The sequence below is a fragment of the Schistocerca americana genome, chromosome 7 (assembly GCF_021461395.2).
Source record: "Schistocerca americana isolate TAMUIC-IGC-003095 chromosome 7, iqSchAmer2.1, whole genome shotgun sequence".
Lineage (NCBI taxonomy): Eukaryota > Metazoa > Arthropoda > Insecta > Orthoptera > Acrididae > Schistocerca > Schistocerca americana.
This window is the reverse complement of record NC_060125.1, coordinates 490,149,878-490,173,912: the sequence shown is the minus strand read 5'-3', so window position 1 is coordinate 490,173,912 and position 24,035 is coordinate 490,149,878. Positions and strand designations below refer to the sequence as shown.

Here is a 24,035-nt window from a genome sequence, read left to right as displayed (position 1 = left end):
AGGCTGTTTCTAAATGCCAAAACCTCATCACAGTCCTTTTTTTTTTTTTTTTTTAATGCATACGTCATTGTGTGATGTCATTACATTTTACTTACCCTTCATGTCTAGTACTTTTGAGGCTCTGTACCAACTTTAATTTGTCAGTTTTTAACCCACCAGTTGTTCTGGGTTAGTCAGCACTTCAATCAGTTCTCCATATGTCCGAGGGAATGGCATCCTTCAGTTTTGTGTACTAAAATACTCTTTCCCAAATTCTGTCAATGGGCTAACGACATATCTCAGGCTGCTGACCATCCCTGCACTTTATGCTGATGACTTTTGCATTTGGCATGCTCCCACTCAGTAGCCTTGGCTGAATGCGAGCTCCAAGGCACCATTTGAAGAGCCTACAAATGAACACCTTCGTGTGTCTTCCAGTTTTCTCCTGCAGAAATGCAGGTCATGCAAATTCGTTCGTATCATGGCCCATCCTGATCCACACAGCCCCCGCCCTCCCTCTTTTTGCCTCATTTTTATATAAAGCATACTCGGCTGCCCCAAATTCATCATGCAGATGCTTAGTGCTCTGTGCTTCATTGCCCATGCTTCTTTGCATGCAGATCATGCTACTCTTCTCTGTATTTATTGGGTCCTAGCTTCATCCCAACTGGATTGCGAGTACCAGGTCCATGGCTTGGTAGCACCTTCAGCTTTTAAAATTGTTAGACCCAGCTCATTGTGATGGAGTGTTACCAGCCACTGGTACCTTGCAGACTTGTCCCATAGACAGTCTCTCTGCCTAAGTGGGGATCTTCCCTCTTCAGCTCCAACAGTACCAGCCCTTGGTCTCCTAGTCAATTGCCGTTCGAAAATTCCATGATTGTCAAGCGTACCCCATTCTTTTGCATATGAGGGGCATTGACTCCCTGACACCTGCCCTCAGTTGGAATTACCAGTTGGCATGCACCTCTCTGTTCTCTGACAGCACCTCTTTCTCTCCTCCCTAGAATGTACGCCCTATGTTTTCTCATGCACCCCCCTTTAATAGGTATCCAGGTCTCGAACTGGGACTGATCTATTCACAGTCCTCAAGCTTCAATTGCTCTCATGACTTTTTGGCATCTGTTATGTTCAGTTCTTCAGGAGTTTCATGGTGCTACCATCTTTTACACTAATGGCTCTAAAGCCATGGATAAGAAAGGATATGCTTTTGTGTCTCCTACAGGTCAGGAACATCATTCATTGCTGAGAACACAGTGTTTTTATGACAGAGCTGACAGCTGTTGACAGAACCCTGCATTTCATTAAACGAACATCCCTTGACCACATTTCAATATGAAGTAATTCAGTGAGAAGTCTCAAGCCATTGACTGATGTTGCTCTTGTTACCCTGGGGTCTCTGCTAAACATGATCATCTGAACTGAGTCATATGATCCCAGTTGTGGATTTGCGAGTGCAAATAATACCTCTGCTCACTCACAAATGGAATGACATTTGGTTAACTACTGCACACTCTAATAAACTCTGCACTATCTAGAAGACTGCTGCTGCATGGCACTTTTCCTTTTGTTCCTACTGGAAGGAATCTACCATCCTATGTCAACTCTACTTTGGTCATTCCAGGCCAATCCCTAGTTTTATTTTGTGTAATGAGCCACCTCCACATTGGGGTTGCGGAGTCTTACAAACAGTAGCTCATATCCCGGTGGAATGCATACCTCTGGCCCATCATGCTAAACTATCTGATCCAAATTCTTTGTCTCTAATATTGGTGAATGACTTGCATATGGTTGAACTGGTTTTCTGTTTTCTCCATGAAAGTGTTTTTATGATAAGGTTTTAAGCTATCTTTGGGGCAGGGAAGTTGGGGTTGGGGTGTTTCCTGGTGTAGGCTGATTCTGGGGGACCCCCAACCTTACCTGCTCTCTTTTACTCTGTTTTAATTGCTTTTGGATTCCATTGACGTCCTTTTCTGCTAGACACTATTTTCCACTTTAGAGGTAGCAATCTGTTGAATAGTGGGTGCTCTTTAATGCCTCAACTGTAGTAGATCAGGGGTGGGACAGCTGTGAGAAGGATGCCTCCTCTCACATACAGAGCCCCAAGGATGCCCACCTGGTACCATACCTATTTCTCCCATCTAGTTTTTATTATTGATGGTCCAACTGATATCCATTACATATTTAGCCTTCTCACTTTTACTGTTCTGAATCTGTTGACTAGAAGCCATTCTTGGCTCTGTAACTGTCTTTGGCCTTCAAAAGGCTAGTAGGAGTTGGATGCAGGGTGGGATTTCTCTCTCCACAGAGGAACCTGCTCTGACCTATATAATACCATATAGTTCTCTGTAAATTATTTATCAGCTCTGGCATCAGTATTGCCTCAGTCATACTGCTTCTATGTACTTTCATCATCAGAACACCTTCCTCGCAGACATACTAACTCCAGGTGAACTACCGTTGAATCAACAGACTTACTGTTTAGTCTCTTAACCAGTCAACCAATCAGTCAGTCACTATATGGAAAGTTTTCAGTTAACACCAACTAAAAATGTGATAATAACCAAGCATATTCAATATAAAATGTAAAATGAATTTCCTCAGGGTCCATGTCGACTTTATGTTGTCTCAGTCTCCCAGGAGTGTTTATTTTTAAATTGTTAGTAAGTGTGTGACGGGAACATATTGATACAATTGTTTCTGCAATATTTTTCAAATGATACCGTTAAACTAAAGAGGATTTTTGATGGATTTTTTTATTACCTAACTTTGTGTATTTTTATAGAGCATGATTTGTTGTGTATTATGCATTAATAGTATTTAAAAAATATATATCCTTTGTTAGTCTTTCAAGTAGGATCTTAGTGATGCCTATCTATTCTATCAAACACAACTATGTTTCTAACTTTTGTGATGAATTTTTTACTTATGATGATCATTGTTGTTGTAAAAACATTATGATCACTAATCCTTGTCTCCTTGATGATGCTCTTGAAAAGCCTTGGACTTGTTAGTGGTCAGAAGTTCCTAGTAATTTATGTGTTCTTTTGTTCATATAAGTTTCAGTTGGATACATTTTGTACTTCTCCCGCACACTGCTAGAAATACAAGCTTTTGTAGGGCTGCCGTCAAACATTAATGCACAATGTTTAGTTAAATCACAGCTCTGCCCTTCCAGTGACTTTTTGTGCATAAATCATTATTCCACCCAGCCCTGTAGGCCACACTTTTGTTTTTGAAAACAAAATTCTCAAAATACTACCAGCTTTTGGCAATCTCTTTTTACACCATTATTTAGATCCTAATGACATGAGTTTTTGTACTTAAGTTGTGGAAAAACTCTCTGATGTATTGACTAGGACCAAAATTCCTGCAAGAATATTCTATGTACACATAAAACCTTCTCAAAGCCAACTAGGCTTAGTAAATTCCTTTGTGAGGTTATGACTTTTGTACTGTGTCTTTATATGTGTGCTCTTTGTTAAAGTAATATTTTATAGTGAGGTACCTATCAGCCATCAGATTTTGGAACAAAAAGGGCCTTCAAGAAGTTAACCCAGCAAGTGTGGAGTATGTGTAATATTGAATGTATGAAGGTTTTTAACTGCAACACAGAAAATATAAATTGGTGCATTGTATGGTGAAAAACAATCTTTTTGCGAAATGTAGGCTCTTAGTAAATCACTTGTTGTTCAGTAAATCTGTCTACATTCCTTTTCCCATTATGGATTGAGCATTAAGTCTCTTCTATCTTGTCAAAATCTTGCCACATCTTCTTGGTGTTGCAGTGTATATTTTTTCGGGTGATTTAAATACCTAAACCTGTATGAAGAAGCTGTGTGTTATCCATTGTGTGTATATGTTCTTATATCTCCATGCTGTGTGTAGCACTAGTTGATTTCTTGATTTGGTCGTTGTTTATTTTATGCTGCTGTAGCCTGTGGAAATCCTAAATACTGTATTTTGTGGTATGTGTCCAGGAAACCACTGAAACGTAATATTTCTGTTGTATTGCAAAGTTTTGTATGTGTTGTGTGTGTGTGTGTGTGTGTGTGTGTGTGTGTGTGTGTGTGTGTGTGTGTGTGTGTAATGCCTCGATAAGTACAAGTTATAGTAATGATTATGCGGTGCTGGTATCTAGAAATTAATAGAACAAATTAGAATAAAATAATTTACATTGTAGAGGATTGCTAACATAACAGAAAAAGAACCGACAGAATCCTACCACATGGAGGTTCTAAAAACTAGAACCTTTTTACAAGTATCATGATTCAAATAATGTCCAGTTTCAGTCTGATATAGAAGTTAAATGAACCTCTGCAAAACAAAGAATTCTGAAAGCTGAATAGATTCATCTGAAATAGAAGGGGGAAAAATCTCCACTGGGATAAACGGAGATATATCTGGAGGAGTTTTTGAGTGAAAGGAGCTGTTGAATGAGAACATAGTTCAATGAGATTGTCTGGTTAAATTTTGATTCAGTGGTGTCCTGTCTGCTCAATCCTACAAGTTATCTGCTTATGACTGATTGCAAGAATTGTGAAACACACTAATAGTAGAGTAGTTGACTGTAGATTTGTTTATGCATGTATTGCAATGGAGGAGGGGGAGGAGGAGGAGGAGGAGGAGGAGGGTCAGTGACTCAATACATTATAGTGCATTTAAAATTAGTTGTGACTTTTGACAGTTCAGTGTGGAGTGAGTGAAGGGGAGCACCATTGCCAGCATGTGCTGGATGCGTCAGCGGGTGATGACGACGCCAGTCCTGCTCAGCTTATAACCTGTCAGCCGCGAAAGAGTGTCTTTCACTAATACTGTTTTAAAGAAACATTACGGTAATAAACTCTGAATCTCACACATCTTATTGTTTCATTCATCAGCTTCATGATGAATTATCTATCATTTCGCTAATGGTCATAGTTTTTGTGATATATCTGTATTAGCTATTGCAAAAATTCTTAAAGTTTACAGTGAAAAATATGGACCAATATGAATTTATATTTGTGTGTGCTAGGTCATATGTTGCTGCATATGAAATGTAGATAACATATTAAATTATTCTTTAAACCTTGAAGGATATCACTATCTGTCTCCAATGTTGAGAAAATGGAGTGTATGTAAAGGGCTCCATCATGAACACACTCATCACTCACCATTGAAAAAGCGAGAATGAAATATACATAAATCCCTCATTTATCATAAATGTCTGAGATATTGAAACAAGATTTCGGCAAATGATAACACGCAAAGAGAAGGGTATTTTGCCATGTGATCAATATGCAAAACTTCCATATCTTCCGCGACATTCATGCAACTACAGATTTTTTTATGTGAAACATTGTAATTTTTAAGGACCATCAATAGTCTGTGAAACGAGAGTTGCAGTGGGTTTTGCAACAATATAAGTGAAGAAACTGCACATTTATTTTTACACCGAGACTGGATTTTCCCATAACTGTTGATACGTCTTGCCCTCTGTTAGTAGTTTAATAATACATTGTTTTATGATTCTGCCAAAATGTCAACTTCATTAGAATGTTAGTGAGATGTATACTTGTAAACTCTTCTGTGTTTAGGCAAAAGAAGCAGATGTTAACACAGCAACAAGAGAAGTAATGTATTACTCAAAACTCACACAGTCCTTCATGAATGCATGTCTCCACACTACATTCTCGGTATGGCTGACAACTTGAGTGCAGTCTTATGATGCAACATTTGCAATGACTTGTTTTTTGTCAGCTTTTCAACCTCACTGAGGGTAAATTTCGTGTTCTTTTTTGCCTCTTTACTTTTCACCTAGGCCATATATTCTCAGTCAGATTTAAACGAGCATGATGCGGTGGAAGCCTGATTAAATTGTGATATTAAATGAAATGATAATGTGGTATTGATGGCCAGGAGGCCCAGCCCGGGGAAGTTCAGCCTACGGATTGCAAGTTTTATTTCAGGTGACGTCACTTTTGGTGACTTGCATGTTGGTGATGATGAGGACAACACAGCAGCCAGTCCACGAGCGGAGAAAATCTCCAACCTGGCCCAGAAACGAACCTGGGCCCGCTGTGTGGTATTCAAACATGTTAAAACTAAGCAAAACTGTGCTCTTTAGCGTTAGCCATTTAGACGACCTGGTAGCATGGAATTTTTAGCTTGTACAGTGCTACAAGTTCCATTAACTTTGCTTTATGCAAGGTAGTTTCAGTTTTATCCAATCAAACATTTCTTTATACTTGTAGAAGAATAGCTACTTTCCTCCGCTGCGCTGATGGAGCTTTATCCATCGCAAGAGAGTAGTATTGTGCATTGTCCATTACTATTGTCAGGTTGGGAGGAATATTTCACAACAGAACATTATCTTTACAGATGGTGAACATGTTGTTGGATGACCACTTTTATTGCGAATCTCGTGAAATGAAACATGCTGCACCATTATTATTAATGTAGAGCCAACACTAAACACTTGTTCACAATACATGATGACTTTAGTACAGTTCAACGCCAGAAAATATCACTTTACAATGAGAGCAATGAACGTATGAGCCTCTGATACACAACACTACGTGGTATTGTTTGTTTATCCATGGCATGGCAACAGGGGCGCTTTACCAACCGAACTGCTGGTTGCTTGGTAGGGAAATCTGGCTCACCATTGGTGTTACCTCAGCAACAGTGTCATGTCTCCTCTGGTGAGCCAAATATCAAAAGTCACAATGAATTTTAAATGCACTGTAGTTTGATGGAAACCAGTGTTTCTGCCATTGTTGCAAGCTGCCTTTTTTTCTGGGTGACTCCTGTATCTCAGCTTTTTAGAGCTACTGGTTACAACAATCAAAATAAGTGGCTAAAAGGAAGAATAGAAGATGAGTTTAGAGTTTTTGAGGGGAAGGACAATTCATTGAAATGCCCAGAGTAGGTCAGAATAGAAACATAAGGGCATTGATTCGTCTGTTTACAGTATCTCAACCTTTCCTATCTTTGCACTTATATCTTATACAGAAATGTACATTTGTCATTATGTACATCTGTCATTATGTTCCTGTTATATGTCCTAACCATACTTTTTATAGAGTTAATGAAAATTTGTGTTCAATTTTCAGGTAATCATCACTGGGCAGAATGAGACTGAGCTTAATTTTGGAACAGTGGGTAGTTCAAGCCAGAGAGAGGCACATTTTGCTTTACTGAATAACAATCCTGTGGCAGTAAACCTGAAAATGTGGGGTACCAATCTTACAGGAGGAGTTGTGGAATTACTTGGTGTGGAAGAAGGCAATCAATCCAGTGTGTTGAGAAAGCACAGCTTTAAAAATATGAGCAAAAGTGTAAGTATTTTAGGTATCTCATCTTGAGAAAAATAGATCACAAGGTTTAAGTGAGAATGGCCGTCTCTCCAACATAGTCAATGCAGTTAGCCCAGAAATTTTTTTGTAATACCTTCAGCACAAGATTAATAAAATAAACATTCACATCAGATTCATTCTCAAAATATGACATGAATTTTCATCCAGCCATTTCTTCATGTTTTTATATACTGGTGGGAGCCAGATCCAGCAAATATAAATTAGGGAGTGCAGAACTGAAAATCATCTGAAGATTCTCAGTAGAGGAAAGGCCACTGTATCTTTTTCAATACCCATTAGATTCTTTATTCAATATGAGCAAGAGCTGGTGCCTCTTCTAGCAATAATATTATTGTAGTTTGCTGGAGCAGTGGAGTGTTCCACATAATAGGAAAGAGGTATATGCCATTCCTCTCTGTAAGGGGGATTGCAGGACAAATGTGCAGAACTGTGGACCTATCTCACAATGTCAGTTTGCTGTAGATATTTGGATGTATTTTTTGCTTTAATATGACCGTTTGAAGGAATCGGCATGGGTTTTCCAAATCTATGATCACAAAATATTGTCCTCTGACTATTGGTCTCAGTCAATACAGCTGATCCTCAGTCTAAATACTGACAGGTAGAATAACTTGTAAACAAAATAAAAGAGTTGGAATGTTCACATTAAGCTTCTTAGGTTACTCTGTAATATTATTCCTCCTGTGTGTATTCAGATCTGAGGATGGTCATTATTTATTGAAATCAGTATTCTAAGGACACTATTTTATAGTCACAGATTGGAATTACAGATGTAAAACCTTTACCTCTTCAGTCATTGAGTGTATAAAGCCAACCATGTCACATCTTGTAGAAGTCAATGTGTCATAATTGGCATGGATATTCTCTGAACATAAGAAATTGCAGTTCACCAAGGAGGAGACCACTTACAAAACTTCTGTTTGACCAGTTATTAATTACTGTTCATTTGTCAGTGACCCTTTACCAAATTAGATTAATTGGGGGGGGGGGGGGGGAGACAGATTCAAGAAGAGATGTACCAATTACCTACCTGTCTAGTCAGTGTTAACACATCACAAAAATGTCGTCATTTTAAACACTCTTGAAGAATATTCATTTTAATGGATGCTCACTTTTTACCCTTCAGGAATAATTAGAAGAATCCTTTCCAGTTCTTAAAGACATTGTACTTCAGAACATATTGTAATTCAGTTTCATCCATTTCTCATAGAAAAACTAGCACTTGATTGCTTATCTGATTATTAGAAAGGAACAACTAAACGTGTATTTCAGACTCGAGAATGTGCCTACCAAAGAATTGTATTTGTTGGAGATTGTTATCATATGCTCACAGTCATGCTATCTCCATGTTAGGATGAGAATGTTGAGAGCATTCTAGTATTTTATTTTGAGTCATTATTTTTATGTCTCTAATTATTATTCGTTCTGTGTAGGGGGCTAGACCAAGAAAAGAGAAACAGGAAAATAGACGTAATTGTGCTTTGGCACTTAGATTGCGATGCAATGGTTTGTGAAATGAATTTAAAATAAGTTTATTGGTATGAGCATCCTTATGGGCATTAAAATATTAAATCATTATACTTCAATAATTAGAGTAAAATATTGAGACATAATAGGGGATTGTTCTGGCATTGATCGCTTATCATTGCGTGCACATTCTTAAATGTATATAAATGATCTGTATTGCTTCATTGTGTTGCCCTGTAAATTTTAAAATAATTCAAACTCAATACAAATTGTAATTGTAAATAATTATTACCACAGATGTGAGACTCAGAGATCACTTCTGATTAACTGCTGACACGTATTCTTTCTCATCTTGTTACAGAATCTTTCGCTAATCATAGGTCTATCAGACCAGACAACAAACTTTAGTAGTATTGGGAATGACATATTGCAGGAAACAAAACAAGCCTTTTGCAACAACCTTTGCAGGTTTTAAGAAGTCACATGACTGTATCCATAGACTATCGGTATTGGAAATTTTATGAAATTTTGAATTTTACCCACAGCTGATCAAATTAACAGAATTCACCTTAACTAATGCAAAATCTAAAGTCAAGTACAGGAAAGAATTTTCGGAGCCATTCTCCACAAAAACAAGTGTAGTATAAGAAGACGGGGTGCTACCACTACTGTTTAACTGTGTGTTTGAATATACATTGTTGTTGTTGTTGTGGTGGTCTTCAGTCCAGAGACTGGTTTGATGCAGCTCTCCATGCTACTCTATCCTGTGCAAGCTTCTTCATCTCCCAGTACCTACGGCAACCTACATCCTTCTGAATCTGTTTAGTTTATTCATCTCTTGGTCTCCCTATTTTTACCCTTCACACTGCCCTCCAATACTAAATTGGTGATCCCTTGATGCCTCAGAATATGCCCTACCAACCGATCCCTTCTTCTAGTCAAGTTGTGCCACAAATTTCTCTTCTCTCCAATTCTGTTCAATACCTCCTCATTAGTTATGTAATTTACCCATCTAATTTTCAGCTTTCTTCTGTAGCACCACATTTTGAAAGCTTTTTTATTCTCTTCTTGTCTTGTTTCACTTCCATACATGGCTACACTCCATACAGATAATTTCAGAAATGACTTCCTGGCACTTAATGTTAACAAATTTCTCTTGTTCAGAAATGCTTTCCTTGCCATTGGCAGTCTACATTTTGTATCCTCTCTACTTTGACCATCATCAGTTCCTTTGCTCCCCAAATAACAAAACTCATTTACCACTTTAAGCCTCTCATTTCCTAATCGAATTCCGCAGTATCACCCGATTTAATTCGACTACATTCCATTATCCTCATTTTGCTTCTGTTGGTGTTCATCTTATATCCTACTTTCAAGACACTGTCCATTCCATTCAACTGCTCTTCCAAGTCCTTTGCTGTCTCTGACAGAATTACAATGTCATCGGGAAACCTCAAAGTTTTTATTTCTTCTCCATGGATTTTATTTCCTCTCCGAATTTTTCTTTTGTTTCCTTTACTGCTTGCTCAATATACAGATTGAATAACATTGGGGATAGGCTACAACCCTGTCTCACTCCCTTGCGGACCATTGCTTTCCTTTCATACCCCTCGACTCTTATAACTGTCATCTGGTTTCTGTACAAATTGTAAATAGGCTCTCGCTCCCTGTATATGACCCTTGCCACCTTCAGAATTTGAAAGAGAGTATTCCAGTCAACATTGTCAAAAGCTTTCTCTAAGTCTACAAATGCTAGAAATGTAGGTTTGCCTTTCCTTAATATATTTTCTAAGATAAGTCGTAGGGTCAGTACTGCCTCAAGTGTTCCAACATTTCTACGGAATTCAAACTGATCTTCCCCAAGGTCGGCTTCTACTAGTTTTTCCATTCGTCTGTAAAGAATTCGTGTTAGTATTTTGCAGCCGTGGCTTATTAAACTGATAGTTCAGTAATTTTCACATCTGTCAACACCTGCTTTCTTTGGGATTGGAATTATTATATTCTTCTTGAAGTCTGAGGGTATTTCGCCTGTCTCATACATCTTGCTCACTAGATGGTAGTGTTTTGTTAGGCCTGGCTCTCCCAACAAAAGTATCGGGACACCTGGCTGGAAATGACTTACAAGTTTGTGGCCCCCTCCATCAGTAATGCTGGAATTCAGTATGGTGTTGGCCTACCCTTAGCCTTGATGACAGCTTCCACTCTTGCAGGCATATGTTCAATCAGGAGCTGGAAGGTTTCTTGGGGAATGGCAGCCCATTCTTCATGGAGTTCTGCACTGAGGAGAGGTATCGATGTTGGTCGTTGAGGCTTGGCACAAAGTCGGCGGTCCAAAGTATCCCAAAGGTTCTGTAGGATTCAGATCAGGACTCTGTACAGGCCATTCAGATCAGGACTCTGTGCAGCCAGTCCAGTACAGGGATGTTACTGTCGTGTAACCACACCGCCACATGCCGTGCATTATGAACAGGTGCTGCATCAGGTTAGGCCTGTGCTGTGATAGTGCCATGCAAAACAACAAGGGGTGCAAGCCCCTCCATGTAAAACACGACCACACCATAACACCACCGCCTACGAATTTTAATGTTGGCACTAAACACGCCAGCAGGTGATGTTCACGGGGCATTCGCCATACCCACACCCTGCCATCGGATCGCCACATTGTGTACCATGAGTCATCACTCCACGCAGTGTTTCTCCACTTCAATCGTCCAATGTTTACACTCCTTACACAATGATGTGTGACTTATGAGCAGCCGCCCCACCATGAAATCCAAGTTTTCTCACCTCCTGCCTGTCATAGTACTAGCAGTGGATCCTGATGCAGTTGGAATTCCTATGTGACGGTCTGGATAGTTGTCTGCCTATTACACATTACGACCCTCTTCAACTGTTGGCGGTCTCTGTCAGTCAACAGACGAGGTCAGCCTGTACGCTTTTGTGCTGTGTGTGTCCCTTCATGTTTCCACTTCACTATCAGATTGGAAACAGTGGACCTAGGGATGTTTAGGAGTGTGGAAAACTTGCTTGCAGATGTATTACACAAGTGACACCCAATCACTTGACCACGTTTAAAGTCCGTGAGTTCCTCGGAGCACCCCATTCTGCTTTCTCACGATTTCTGATGATTACTGAGGTTGCTGATATGGTGTACCTGGCAGTAGGTGGCAGCACAATGCTGCGCCTAATATGAAAAACATATGATTTTGGGGGTGTCCACATACTTTTGATCACGTAGTGTATAATTAGAACATAGTAAAAGGTTAACCCAAAAAACATCAGTTTCGGAAGACTCAGAGACAAAATAAATTTACACTCTCCGTGGTTCTCTGATGACCTTGCTCTTTTGTCCAACAACATCCAGGAAACTTGACAGCAGATTAAATCACTACTCCACAAGGCATCATACGGTGCTTATTTGTTGGTACTTTGTACTTAGGAGTACCAATTGCATCTGGAGCAAAGGAAAATTAACTGCCTGCTGCTTCCATACTGACTTTAATTTCTCTTATTTTGTCCTTGTGCTCCTTACGTGAGATGTACATTGGTGGCAGTAGAACCATTCTGCAGTATGTCTCAAATACCAGTACTATACACTCTCTCAACAGTGTTTCAGAAAAATTACATGATCTTCCTTCCAGGGATTCCAGTTTGAGTTCACAAAGCTTTTCCACAAGACTTGAACATAAAGTAGCAAATCCAGCAGCACATCTGTGAATTGCTTCAATGAGTTCCTTTAATCCAACAAGGTGGGGATCCTAAACCCTTGAGCAGTACGAGTGGGTCACACAAGTGTTCTGTTCATGCTCTACTTTATAGATGAGCTAATTTTCCTAGAATCTTGCCCTGAAGTCATACTTTTGCCTTCCCTACAACCAGCCTTCATTGCTTATTCCATATCATATTGCTTTGCAACATTATGCCTAGATGTTTAATTGAAATGACTGTGTCATCAGCATCCAACTAATATTGTGTTCGAACATTGCAGTATTGTGTTGTACTCATCTACATTAAGATTTCTTTCACATTTTGAGCAAGAGGAATAAAATGGAATAGAGTAGCAATAGGAATAGGGGTTTTGTTCAAATCATCCTGTATCTTCCTACAGTGACTCAATGCTGACACTTTCCTTTACTCTACAGATTGCTGCTTACTTTATCTGACAGATAATTTGTGTATGTACTGAACAAGAGTGCTCATTGACACTTCCCTGGGGCACTCACGATGATACCTTCAGCTCTGATAAAGACTTGCTGTTCGGTCTAGTGTACTACAATGTTCTGAGTTACTCACATATCTGAGAACCTCTTTTGCATGCTTCGACCTTCATTAATAGGCTGTTGTGTGGCACTGCATCAAATGCTTTCCGGAAATCGAGAGATATGGAATCTGCCTTTAGCTATTCATCAATGGTTTGCAGAATATTATGCAAAGTAAGGGAAAGTTGAGTTTCGAAAGAGCAGTGCTTTTTAAATCCATGTTGATTTGTAGACAGAAGCTTTTCGGTCTCAAGAAAATTTATTATATTTGAGCTTTAAATATGCTCAGTAACTCTGGAGCAAACTGACTTTAAGTACCGTATTTACTCGAGTCTAAGCCACACCTGAAAAATGAGACTCTAAATCAAGGAAAAAAATTTTTCCCGAATCTAAGCCACACCTGTAACTTGAGACTCGAAATTCAAGGTGAGAGAAAAGTTTTAAGCTGCACCTCCAAATCAAAACAAAGTTGGTCCATTTTAATATGAGACATAATTTAGGTCGAATGAATAATGATACCGCTACAGTAGTTTGGTTCGAGTCATAAGCTTAGCAGTTAAGCTTTACTAGGTAGCCATTTAAAAAAAAAAAAAAAAAAAAAAAAAAAAAAAAAAAAAAAAAAAAAAAAAAAAAAGGGGGGGGGGGGGGGGGGAGAGAGAGAGAGAGAGAGAGAGAGAGAGAGAGAGAGAGGGGGGGGGGGGGGAATCGTCTCATTAGCGAAATAATTACAAGAAACTGCTATTTGTTGTTGCTTACACTGCTGCTTTCTTTGATAATGATCAACAAGAACCAAATAATTGACTGCGTATGATAGAAGATGTTCTGAATGAGAGTTTAGCGAAAAATTTTCTCCGTTTGAAAATCTTTGCAGACGTCTCTTTTAGTACATTACATTCTGCACTGAAATTAGAGTTATCTTAGATTTAAAAATCTAGTCAATTGCCGTGCTTCATTTCTGACTGTATCACTATTAGGCATAAGAATAATACGGATATAAACATGACATGACATGATATGTGTATTCTTCCGCGTTTACTGTTGTCTCACTCTAGTTTCATAGTTTTAGGCAGACAGGATTTAAATGAGTTAGCTGAAAACATGAAAGAATGCATGACAAAATGTTTATATTCGTATTATTCTTATGGTGAAGAGAATACTGCATGTGATTCACAATTCATAAAAGTTCCTATTAACAACCATCTCTTCTCACAGGTAGGAAAAAATTCAGAACGTAGAGTTTCCCATATTGACAAACATCCTAAACAGTCTTGCCATTCGGATTTTCGCAGTGCATTGAAGTGCTGCTACATTCGAAGATGGACAATACGAAATTTGTATTTCCTTCATTGGATAATGTATGAAAATGTAGTGGCCGAAACTCGGGCGGAGAAAAAAGCTCGCCTTCCACCTTTTTAATTTATTTACTAACGCAGAGGTTTTGGTGCCAGTGTTTATCTTTGTGCCTGCAAAGCATGCCTGTGTAGCGCTACATACATTCGATGGCAGAAGTTAATTGTGGTGCCACCTACCAACATTTTTCAGAACTTCCACTTACTTTGCACTTTATTCTAAGCCGTAGGCAGTTTTTGGATTACAAAAACCGGAAAAAAAGTGCAGCTTAGATTCGAGTAAATACGGTATACTAGTCTATAATTTTAAAGTCCATACTTTTGTCCCTCTAACTAACTAGGATTACCTGTATTTTTTTCCATTCACTTGGAACTTTGCACTGGCTGAGACATTCACGATAATTGGAGAGCCAAGTAAGGGCCAAGTGCCATAGAGTACTTTCGGTAGAAAACTGAATTGGGAGTCTGTTCTGTCCCAGTGACTTTTGTTTTCAACTTTTACACTTGCTTTTCAGTGGCATGGGAGCACATACCTATGCCCTCCATACGGCCAAACAATGGCATGCCTGTATGATCCTTCCTCATGAGTGATTGTTTAAGTGGAAAATTTAAAAATTCAGCTTCCCTTTTGCTGTCTTCTGTTGCCAAACCTGACTGGATGATTCTCAGCCTGATCTTTCCCAAACATAAGATTGTGGAAGATGTACATTTCACATATTGATCATTCTATAGATGCTTGAATTTCTACTAACTTTTGCCTATTGACATTTCTGCATTTTTTTAAATAGAGAATGCAACAATCTCTGGTTTTTTTTCAAACATTTTATGAATTGTTATTAAACCATGGTGGACTTTTTCCATCCATAATCAACTATTCAGTGTATATTTCTCCAAAATGTATTTTCAGCTCAGTTTAATCTTTACATATAATTCATATTTGTCCATCATTCGGGAATTATATGATGTTGATTCACCGTTTAAGTCGAAAGTTAACAACTGCTAATTTGCTCTTTCCAGCATAAAAAATGTTTGTAGCCTTCTTGGCGGTTTTATTAACTTAAGTAAACATCATGGTTATGATGATATAGATATTGCAAAGCCTTGTCTCTGTACTGACACTGCTGACAAGGTCAGGTCAGTTTGTAGCTGAGGTCTAAAATATTTCTAGTGTGTGTGGATTGTCCACTTGTTGCTGAAGGCAGTCTTTGGAGAAAGCATTCCGACCTGCTACCTGCTACCTGTCTATACCACCTGCAATGGTATAGACAGTACCCTAATCATATAGTATTAGTTGAAAGTGACTTTAAACTACTGAGTGTAGACTGGGATGTTTATGCATTCATTTGCAGTGAATCCATGAACATCCAAGTCTACACTCGGTAGGCTAAAGTTGCTTTCAACTAATATTGTATGATAATGGTACTTTCATGCTGCTGATGTAGAATTTCTTTGAATGATTCTACAACTGTTACAGTGGAATTGGGTGGCAAGTAAAAACATTCAACAATGAATTTCAGTTGAGACAGGCTAGTTACTTGCACCCAGAGAATTTTGCAGTCAGATTAAATTTTGACCTTGATAGACATAATATATTAGTCATTTGCAGTGAACACACCCTCTCCTATGATGGCCAACCCACCTTATCAGTAAATGTTCCATGCCCCCCCTTTAAATATTTCTGAGCTTTCTGTTCTACTTTTTGTTTCATCCAGCTCTCCATTTTGAGTGATTTGACTGGAAGCAGTTTTCCTGGAGAATGGCAAATTCACGGTCTTGCTTACGAATTTACATTTGTAATCTTGACATCCAGAGTGAATCTACTTTTTATATATGGTCTTATTTTGCTCTCCAATTATTGACTGGTGAGCAGTCATCAGAAGACCTCAAACTATCGCATAGCCTTAAAAAAAACTGTATGTACTCGACATGTACTCTTCTACTCGCATAGCTACTTCCTCTATGTAGTGCGTACTTGACTATGAAAGGGGAGTCCTAAAATTCTCCACCTCATAACACAAGTCCAGAAATCTGCATCGAAGACAATCATAGAAATAACAAGAGTTCTAATTGAGATCCTTCACATTTAGCCAAACAAAATCACCGCAGTCCGTTATAGGTTGATACTACATGTCATAAGCAAGGCCAGCAGTCTTCACAAATTGCCAGGAGGAACTGAGGATGGCCTCAGAATCCAAACAATAGGCCTAATTGGCACCAATATAAGCCACAACTTGCAGAGGACTGCACTCTGTATCCTTAATAGCCACAGGCAAGGTGTCCTCCAAGTCTTGGATGAGGCCTCCTGGCAGGCATACTGAGTGCACATTACGCTTCTTTGCAACACTATTTCCCTAAGGTATTCCATAATGCAATTCCAGTAATCAGCAAAACCCTCCCCTCACTCATGTACATACTTCCTTGGATACTTCTCAATGAACAGCCACTTGTCTTCCTGTAGCGTGGAGAGGTGAAGCCAGGCTGCCAGTCTCCATGTTGTCCCTCCATCTCAAGCAACAAGCCCAAGTTACAACCTGCCACTCAGCCTAAGGGGAGTGTAGTTCTGCAATAGGTATGCTGGAAAACACCTCCACAGCAGGGTTTCTGGACAAAACAAGCGATACTTAATGTGTCCTATGTGACACATCAGTTTCTTTGGAACTGCTACACTTCAAGCCAGCAGTCAGCAGGAGACTGATTGTGGCTTAATGTGTCTTCAGCTGTCCTTGAGTCGTCCTGCATCTGCACACAGCAAGCACACACACTATTAATCGTAATATGAAAATTCGAATGAAAGCAATAAATAAAAACGAGCCCTGTTGTCTTTCAGTGACGAATTTGTCTTACCAGACGGCTTAAAGTCAAAAAGGTAAGCTACTAGAATAATAGAAAATATCACTGACACTAATTCATTGCTCACTATGTGACAGGAAAATGCAAGTATGGCTGGTTGAGTTACTGTAATCAAAACTACGTGATTATGGTGCTGCAGGCAGTGCTAAGCTTCACCTCAAAACTACAAGCCACAAAAAATTAAAACAATAAATAAAAAACTAGTCTGGTTGTCTTTTAGACATGGATTTGCAAAGCCAAACTTCTTAAAATCACAAATGCAGGATACTACACCGAGATTGTCACTCACGCTAGTTCAGCGCATGCCGGTGGACAAGGAAATGCTGTTTCTTACAATTGGACATGGCATTGTCCTCTGTCTGATGACATGCCTTCTGGAACTTAGAATTGGTACTTTCATCTATTGGAATGAAAAACATGGAGTAGACTTTTTGGGTGATGCCAAACTGTCATTTCTATGATTATGATGTGGTAATTTATGAGCCATTAGATGGTGCGTAATGGCATCTTAGACATACTTGCTAGTTTTTTGTTTGGTAAATTTCGATGTCTCGACATCAAGTAGAAACAATCATTATTCTTTTCAATATCCTATTCTGGTCACGTGAAGTTGACATTTGTGCTGCTAGAAAATACCATTTGCTATAACAGAAACATTGTACTTAAAAGACAAGAAGCTTTCAGCAGTAAGTATGACATTGTCAACATATTTCACGGTGCCCTTGTAACAACCACAGATGCCTGACAGAAACAGATGGACTGCCTTCCATGGCATAAGAGTTTCATCACTACCTACCTACATTTCTCCCAAAATTCAAGTACTGGACTGGGGAACATTCTTACTCAATTACTCATATGATTTTTTAGGATAGTAATAACAATAGCAGGTTAACATCTGTGAAGCCTAGCCATTTCAGTTATGCACTTACTCTGCGCTGTCACAGCTACTGCTGAAATCATGTCAGTCAAACAGTTTCCTGGGTGATTTTGATGTATGCAAGTCACATCATATGATGAAAAACCCAGGATGGAATGTAACAATATTATGAGAAGGAAAGTTGCCACAAACCATACAACAGAGATGCTGAGTCGCAGATAGGCACAACAAAAAGACCCTCTAAATTACAGCATTTGGCCATTAAGGCCTTTATCAGCAATAGACATACACAAGCGCGCTCACACACACACGCACACGCACACCCACACGCACACACACACAGTGTGGTTTCAGGGGCCTGAGACTGCAGTCATGTGTGAGACGTGTGTGTGTGTGTGTGTGTGTGTGTGTGTGTGTGTGTGTGTGTGTCTTCCCTGTATGGTGAGTGGCAACTTTCCCTCTCATAATATTGTCACATCATGTAAATGTCACACTGTATTTTGTCCTCGATGAGATGTGCATCATCTTTTTTGTGGTGGTCACAATATTCTGACTGATCACAGTGTGTAATTTAAGTTAAGCTGCTGTGTCCTGCAGCATGTAGACTGGAACAGATGCTCATTCAGAGGAACATGTAGTTTCAGCTGCAGATGGTCATTCCTATTCAGTAAAGACAAAAATACAAAGAAATGTAGTGGGAGGGCTATGAAAGTGTTTGGTTGCAAAGAGGAGAGAGAGAGAGAGAGAGAGAGAGAGAGAGAGAGAGAGGGGGGTCATAATAGCTCACTCAGATGACTTAAATATTATTGACCTAGTGTGATAAGCATTAGACACTAAAATAAAATAAAATAAATAAATTTAAAAAAATCCGTCTTTTAGCATGTATGGAATATATATTCACAGGCACTGTTATAGCATCAGAGCTCAAATTGCCAGCAGTTTTCCCCCTTTTCTAAACAGAAGAGAAGCAGAAAAGTTCTCTACATTTCTTGATAAATGAGTTTTTGAATAACATTATTGGTAATTGACACAAGTGACTGTCAAGATAAACTCAGATTGTAATAAAGGTGATGGATGGTTTAATGTATATAGCATATCTCACATTTGGCTAACTTATCATAAATTTTGTTGTTTGTAGTCCAAATGCCATATATTATTTAGCTTCTTATTGTGCTTGTCCAGACAAGTGCTTTGAGCTGAGTCAATTTATTTTCTTGTAAGAAATGTTGTATTATGTAGTCAGAAATCAGGCTTCTTAATTGCTTTGTTTGTTTCCATTTACAGCAGATACTAAAACCTGGATTCTTTGCTGTCTTTCGTGTAGTGGTTGTTGCACCAGAAATGGAAGGCATTCTCGAGGCTGAAGTTTTTGTCCAGACGCAGTTTGAGAAAGTGGTGTTATCAGCCAAAATGAGAGTTGCTCATGGAAAACTGGAAGTCGTACCAGAGCCAGTAATCTTTGATGATTGCTTTCCGGTAAAAATTAAACATCAGTTACATTATCAGGTTGTTTCTATTGAACTGCAATTATTTTTGAGCCAGTTGCAATTAACTATAGATCAGCCATATGAAATTCATGACTGACGTGTCAATGATACACTTCGAGATTAATTATTACTGCAAAGCCAATAAACACTTTTTTTATTTTCTACAAAAATTTGAGCTGTGCATGTCAGAATGAGGTGCAAACAATAAAAATGACAGTACATGTACGATTTTAATATTTGGCAATAAATTATTTTTATCACGATTCTCGATAATCATAAATTATCTCTATTCCATATATGTATGTGTATCTTTTCCATTAGATCATCATCTTGATCTTCTGCAGTCAAGCACAGGATGTCCTCAGTCTTTTACCAACCATTCACCTGGCTAGATGCCCTGCCGACCTGCATTTCTTTTCATTAGAGTCATAATTATGTGTTCCGCTAGTTTGTTTTTGTATCTCTCCTTGTAATTTCCACTAACCATCTCTTCCTTGGTCCCCGAGTTATCCTCAGTTTTTTAGTGTCTTTTACTTTAAAAGTCCCTATCACACTGCTAAAGGTCAAATTTAGTAATACTCTTTTGGTAATCAGAGCTGACCCTACTTCATGGCAAAAATAATCTCAGATTAAAATTCACTGAATGTAGATTTCCCACTTCATTGTGATCCGAGTACAACTGATTTTTTTTAAGGATGTCAAACCGGCCGACTTTAAGCATGAGAGGCACCATAGGACATTTTAATTTCCACTGTCCTGAATATGATGTGATGGCATCCAATACAAAATATACACGTTCAATTCCACAGAGCAAAATACAGTGACGTGCGATAGGAGAATGCTGTGTGAAGAGGTGTGGCTCTGAACTTCGGCACGTTTACGACAAAATAACATGTCTTACATTTCCTCAAACACACATGTTTTATGCATTAAACTCTTCAGAAAGATGTGCGCTACAAAATGAATATATTTTTGAAAATTCAATTTTTTTCTAATTTTTGATGTCCTATCTCAAACACTCAAGAGAGGCGGGGAATTGCCTCTGTTCAGAAATATCATAGATCCGGGGCTGATGCGCAGAGCAGTCTGAGTTATAGTGGGGAAGTGGGTACTCTCCACGTGACCTGTGTTTACATTTAGTGATTTTGCTGTTTCCTCTTTGTTTACTGTTCTCGCGTCAAATCAAAACAAAACAGATTTCTATGGGCGGGGGCTATCCAGTGAATTAAAATACATTCACATAATTACGGAAGGCTAAAATGTGTTGTTAGTTGCAGATTTTATTTTATTTCCACCTTTCTGACAGTCAAGCATGAATTGCCTTGCAGAACAATGAAGTTATTTCATAATAAAGGACCAAACAAGAAATAACATAGTACTGTTACTCCAAGAAAATTTACATCCAGAAAACTACATTGAAAAGCTTAGTATCAGGTCGTGGCCTACTTCATTGGGAATCTGGACATACGAATGTGCACTTTAAACATGCAGTTTAAATGTGCACGTTTTAGTATGGGTCACGAAATACCTTTGGTCTTTGAGTATCCTCTGATGTCTTGTTTCTTTTATGACATAATGTAAGGTCTTTTAATGTTTTACATGTATGAAAATAGGGGCTCCCTACGACATCGTAGCTGTGCAAGTGCAGTGATGCCTGTCATCTTGCGCTCTCTGGCAACTGCAGAAACGAACCTATTTCTAATAGGTTGCAGTAAAATATTCCTGTTGCTGGTTTGAAATCCGTTGCTATCAAAGTAAATTTCCTTTTATGCAAGTTGAACTATGTGCGAGAATGTACGACGAATTTCTTAAATCACAGAGCGTTTGATTCTCATTTAAGAATCAACCCTTTGATGACGAGTCATTTAGATGAATTTTGAGCCCAGAAGATCAGACATTTATGTTGTTGTTAAAAATTGCACTGGCACATTTGTGTGATATATCTTACATTGTAATACATGCATAAAAGACCAACATTATATGTGAAAGCTTAGCTTCTCTTGCAGCTTATTAACCATAAAGACCAATATTATATGTGAAAGCTTTGCTTTTCGTGTAGCAACACTATGTATATTAATTTAAACCATTAGCTTTTTCTGTTTGTGTGTTCGCGCTTCTTAACAGTGATGTTGCTATTGGCTGACTACATCACATGTCCTCAGCTCTGAATACCCGCTGTCATCGGCTGGCGGAATCACGTGACATGAGCTATGCCTGGCTTACAAAAGCACATCGCAATCTCGATTTCAATGCTTTGGAAAGTAACATGTGGTGTTTGGTGGAATTCGAGTGTATACTTTCGTAATACGAGAATATGCAGCGTACATGTTGCTGCTCATCAAAGATCTTTCCAAAACGTGTTTTTTTCCCTGTGTTTCGCTTTCTAAAGCGCCGGGAAATTCTACACCTGTGTATAAAACCATAACCATTCAAAGGACTGATAAGTTATACAGTTCCAATAGAAAATATAATGTCAGTTAACAGGGAAAAAGTATGTTTTCACCCAGGAGAAAGTGCATTTTTAACCAGGAAATCCGGGAATTTTTTTTCCTTGTCCGCGTATACACCCTGTAAATACACCACTTCCATTTCCTATTAGTCTACCTTTTCTATATACACTTAAATAGTCGCCAAAAATCTCACTGCTGTCAACTTCAGTTTTTAACCAGCTTTCTGTAGCTAGTATTATGTGAAAAGTAGTGCTCAAACTCTAGTGCTTTATTGTGAATGCTTTGGCAGTTAAGTACTAGGATTTTAATCCTCTCACCTGTGGGAGCCATTCCTGTGGATCTTATACTAATACTTTTGGGCATCATACAGTTATCAGGACTGGCTGAAGAGACACCTAATCCAAGAAGCCCTTGTATGAAATTTGCAGTCAGCTATCTGGGTAGCAGCCTCTGATGTGTAGTGCACACCTGACCCATGTAGCTAGATCCTACAGTTCTCAGACCTATGGTGCAAGTCCAAGAAGTCTCAGCCTAACTTGTCAGAGACCCTTTGAAGTCTCTGGTTCCGTCCTTCCACTTGACTCTGAACCAGGGGGCCCTGATCAGTTCTGGGGATAGTGCTGCAAATTGTAAGCTTTGTTGAAACTCTGTATGCAAAGCTGGTCTTCTCAATCTTCTCTGCTAGTTGCTGGAATGATCCAGTTTCACCTTGGAGCCCAGATGACAGGCATTGTTTGTTCCAATGTGCACCACAATTTGCAGTTGACTGAACCCTGTTCCCCCATTGGTTGCTAGAATGAGCCCCCCCAGGCATACACACTGAAGTACACCTGGTGTTCATACCTGTCAAGTGCTGCCATTTTCGTACGGGATACCGTTGTTTGCTGTGTCTTGGAACTGCCGATGATTAATAGATCCTGTACTTTTGCATTTGACTACTCTAGCCACAGGACTAAGCAGGTTTCCCAACAAGTGAAATGAGTCCCAGTGGCTCAGTTTTGGTGAAAGGCAGCACCTCAGACTTGTTGGTTAGCAGGATCGGTATAACACCCTCAATTCTCTCTGGTACCTATCTACCCTGTACAGGAAACGTAGAACCACTATTGGAATGCCACTCATAGTCAAGTAGATGGGGACCAAATGTGGTGGCGCAGTGGTTAGCACACTGGACTAGCATTCGGGGGGGATGACGGTTCAATCCCGCATCCAGCCATCCTGATTTAGGTTTTCCGTGATTTCCCTAAATTGCTCCAGGCAAATGCTAGGATGGTTCCTTTGAAAGGGCACAGCCAACTTCTTTCCCCATCCTTCCCTAATCCGACGAGTCCGATAACCTCACTGTCTGGTTTCCTCCCCCAAACTACCCAACTCAAGTAGATGGATAATGACAGATCCTGTACTTCCTGCAGAAGAAACAGGATCCATTGAAGATGATAGTACTTGAGGTACTTTGGCACCTCTGGCACATGACTCTCAGGTTCTGTCCTGACATGCTGATTAACAGCAACTGCCAATCATTTGACAGTTGTCAGAGCAATTGACAGCTGCTTATGAACTCACCCCATGTTCGAGAAAAGCGTTAACTTTTGGTATTCACTAAGGCTTGTGCGGTGCTTTACAGGACAGTGAACAAATAACTTTAAACTAAGCCTTATGAATATCATTTAATCAGAATTTTACCAATTCCCTTTAAGAAATGAAGCAGTTAATACACATTATGTGATTTCTGTTAAGGCAGAAGAAAAGGGGAAAAATTGCTAAAAATTATGTTTCCTGAGCCTTCTTGAGCTTACTGTCACTGACACCCTCAAAACTAGTGTTTATTTACTATGTTAAATACTGAAAATTCTCAAAAATGTATGTTTATTCATGTTGATATACACTGAAATTCAGGATGAACTATTGTTTGACAGTAACTGTAAATCACAAACGCTGATTTTCTACAAAATAAATTTCCTA

General features: G+C 39.0%; 1 protein-coding gene across 3 annotated transcripts in view; it reads left to right on the top strand.

Annotated features, from left to right (window-relative positions):
- LOC124621849 (transmembrane protein 131) overlaps positions 1-24,035 on the top strand; it is a 386,383-nt gene that overhangs the window by 193,535 nt on the left and 168,813 nt on the right. For 2 of the 3 annotated variants that reach the window (XM_047147295.1, XM_047147292.1), the window contains exons 13-14: positions 7,074-7,298; positions 19,424-19,615. In XM_047147295.1, coding sequence (XP_047003251.1) covers positions 7,074-7,298; positions 19,424-19,615 — 417 coding nt within the window. The remainder of the gene's footprint in view (positions 1-7,073; positions 7,299-19,423; positions 19,616-24,035) is intronic. The other variant, XM_047147293.1, reaches the window with a different exon arrangement.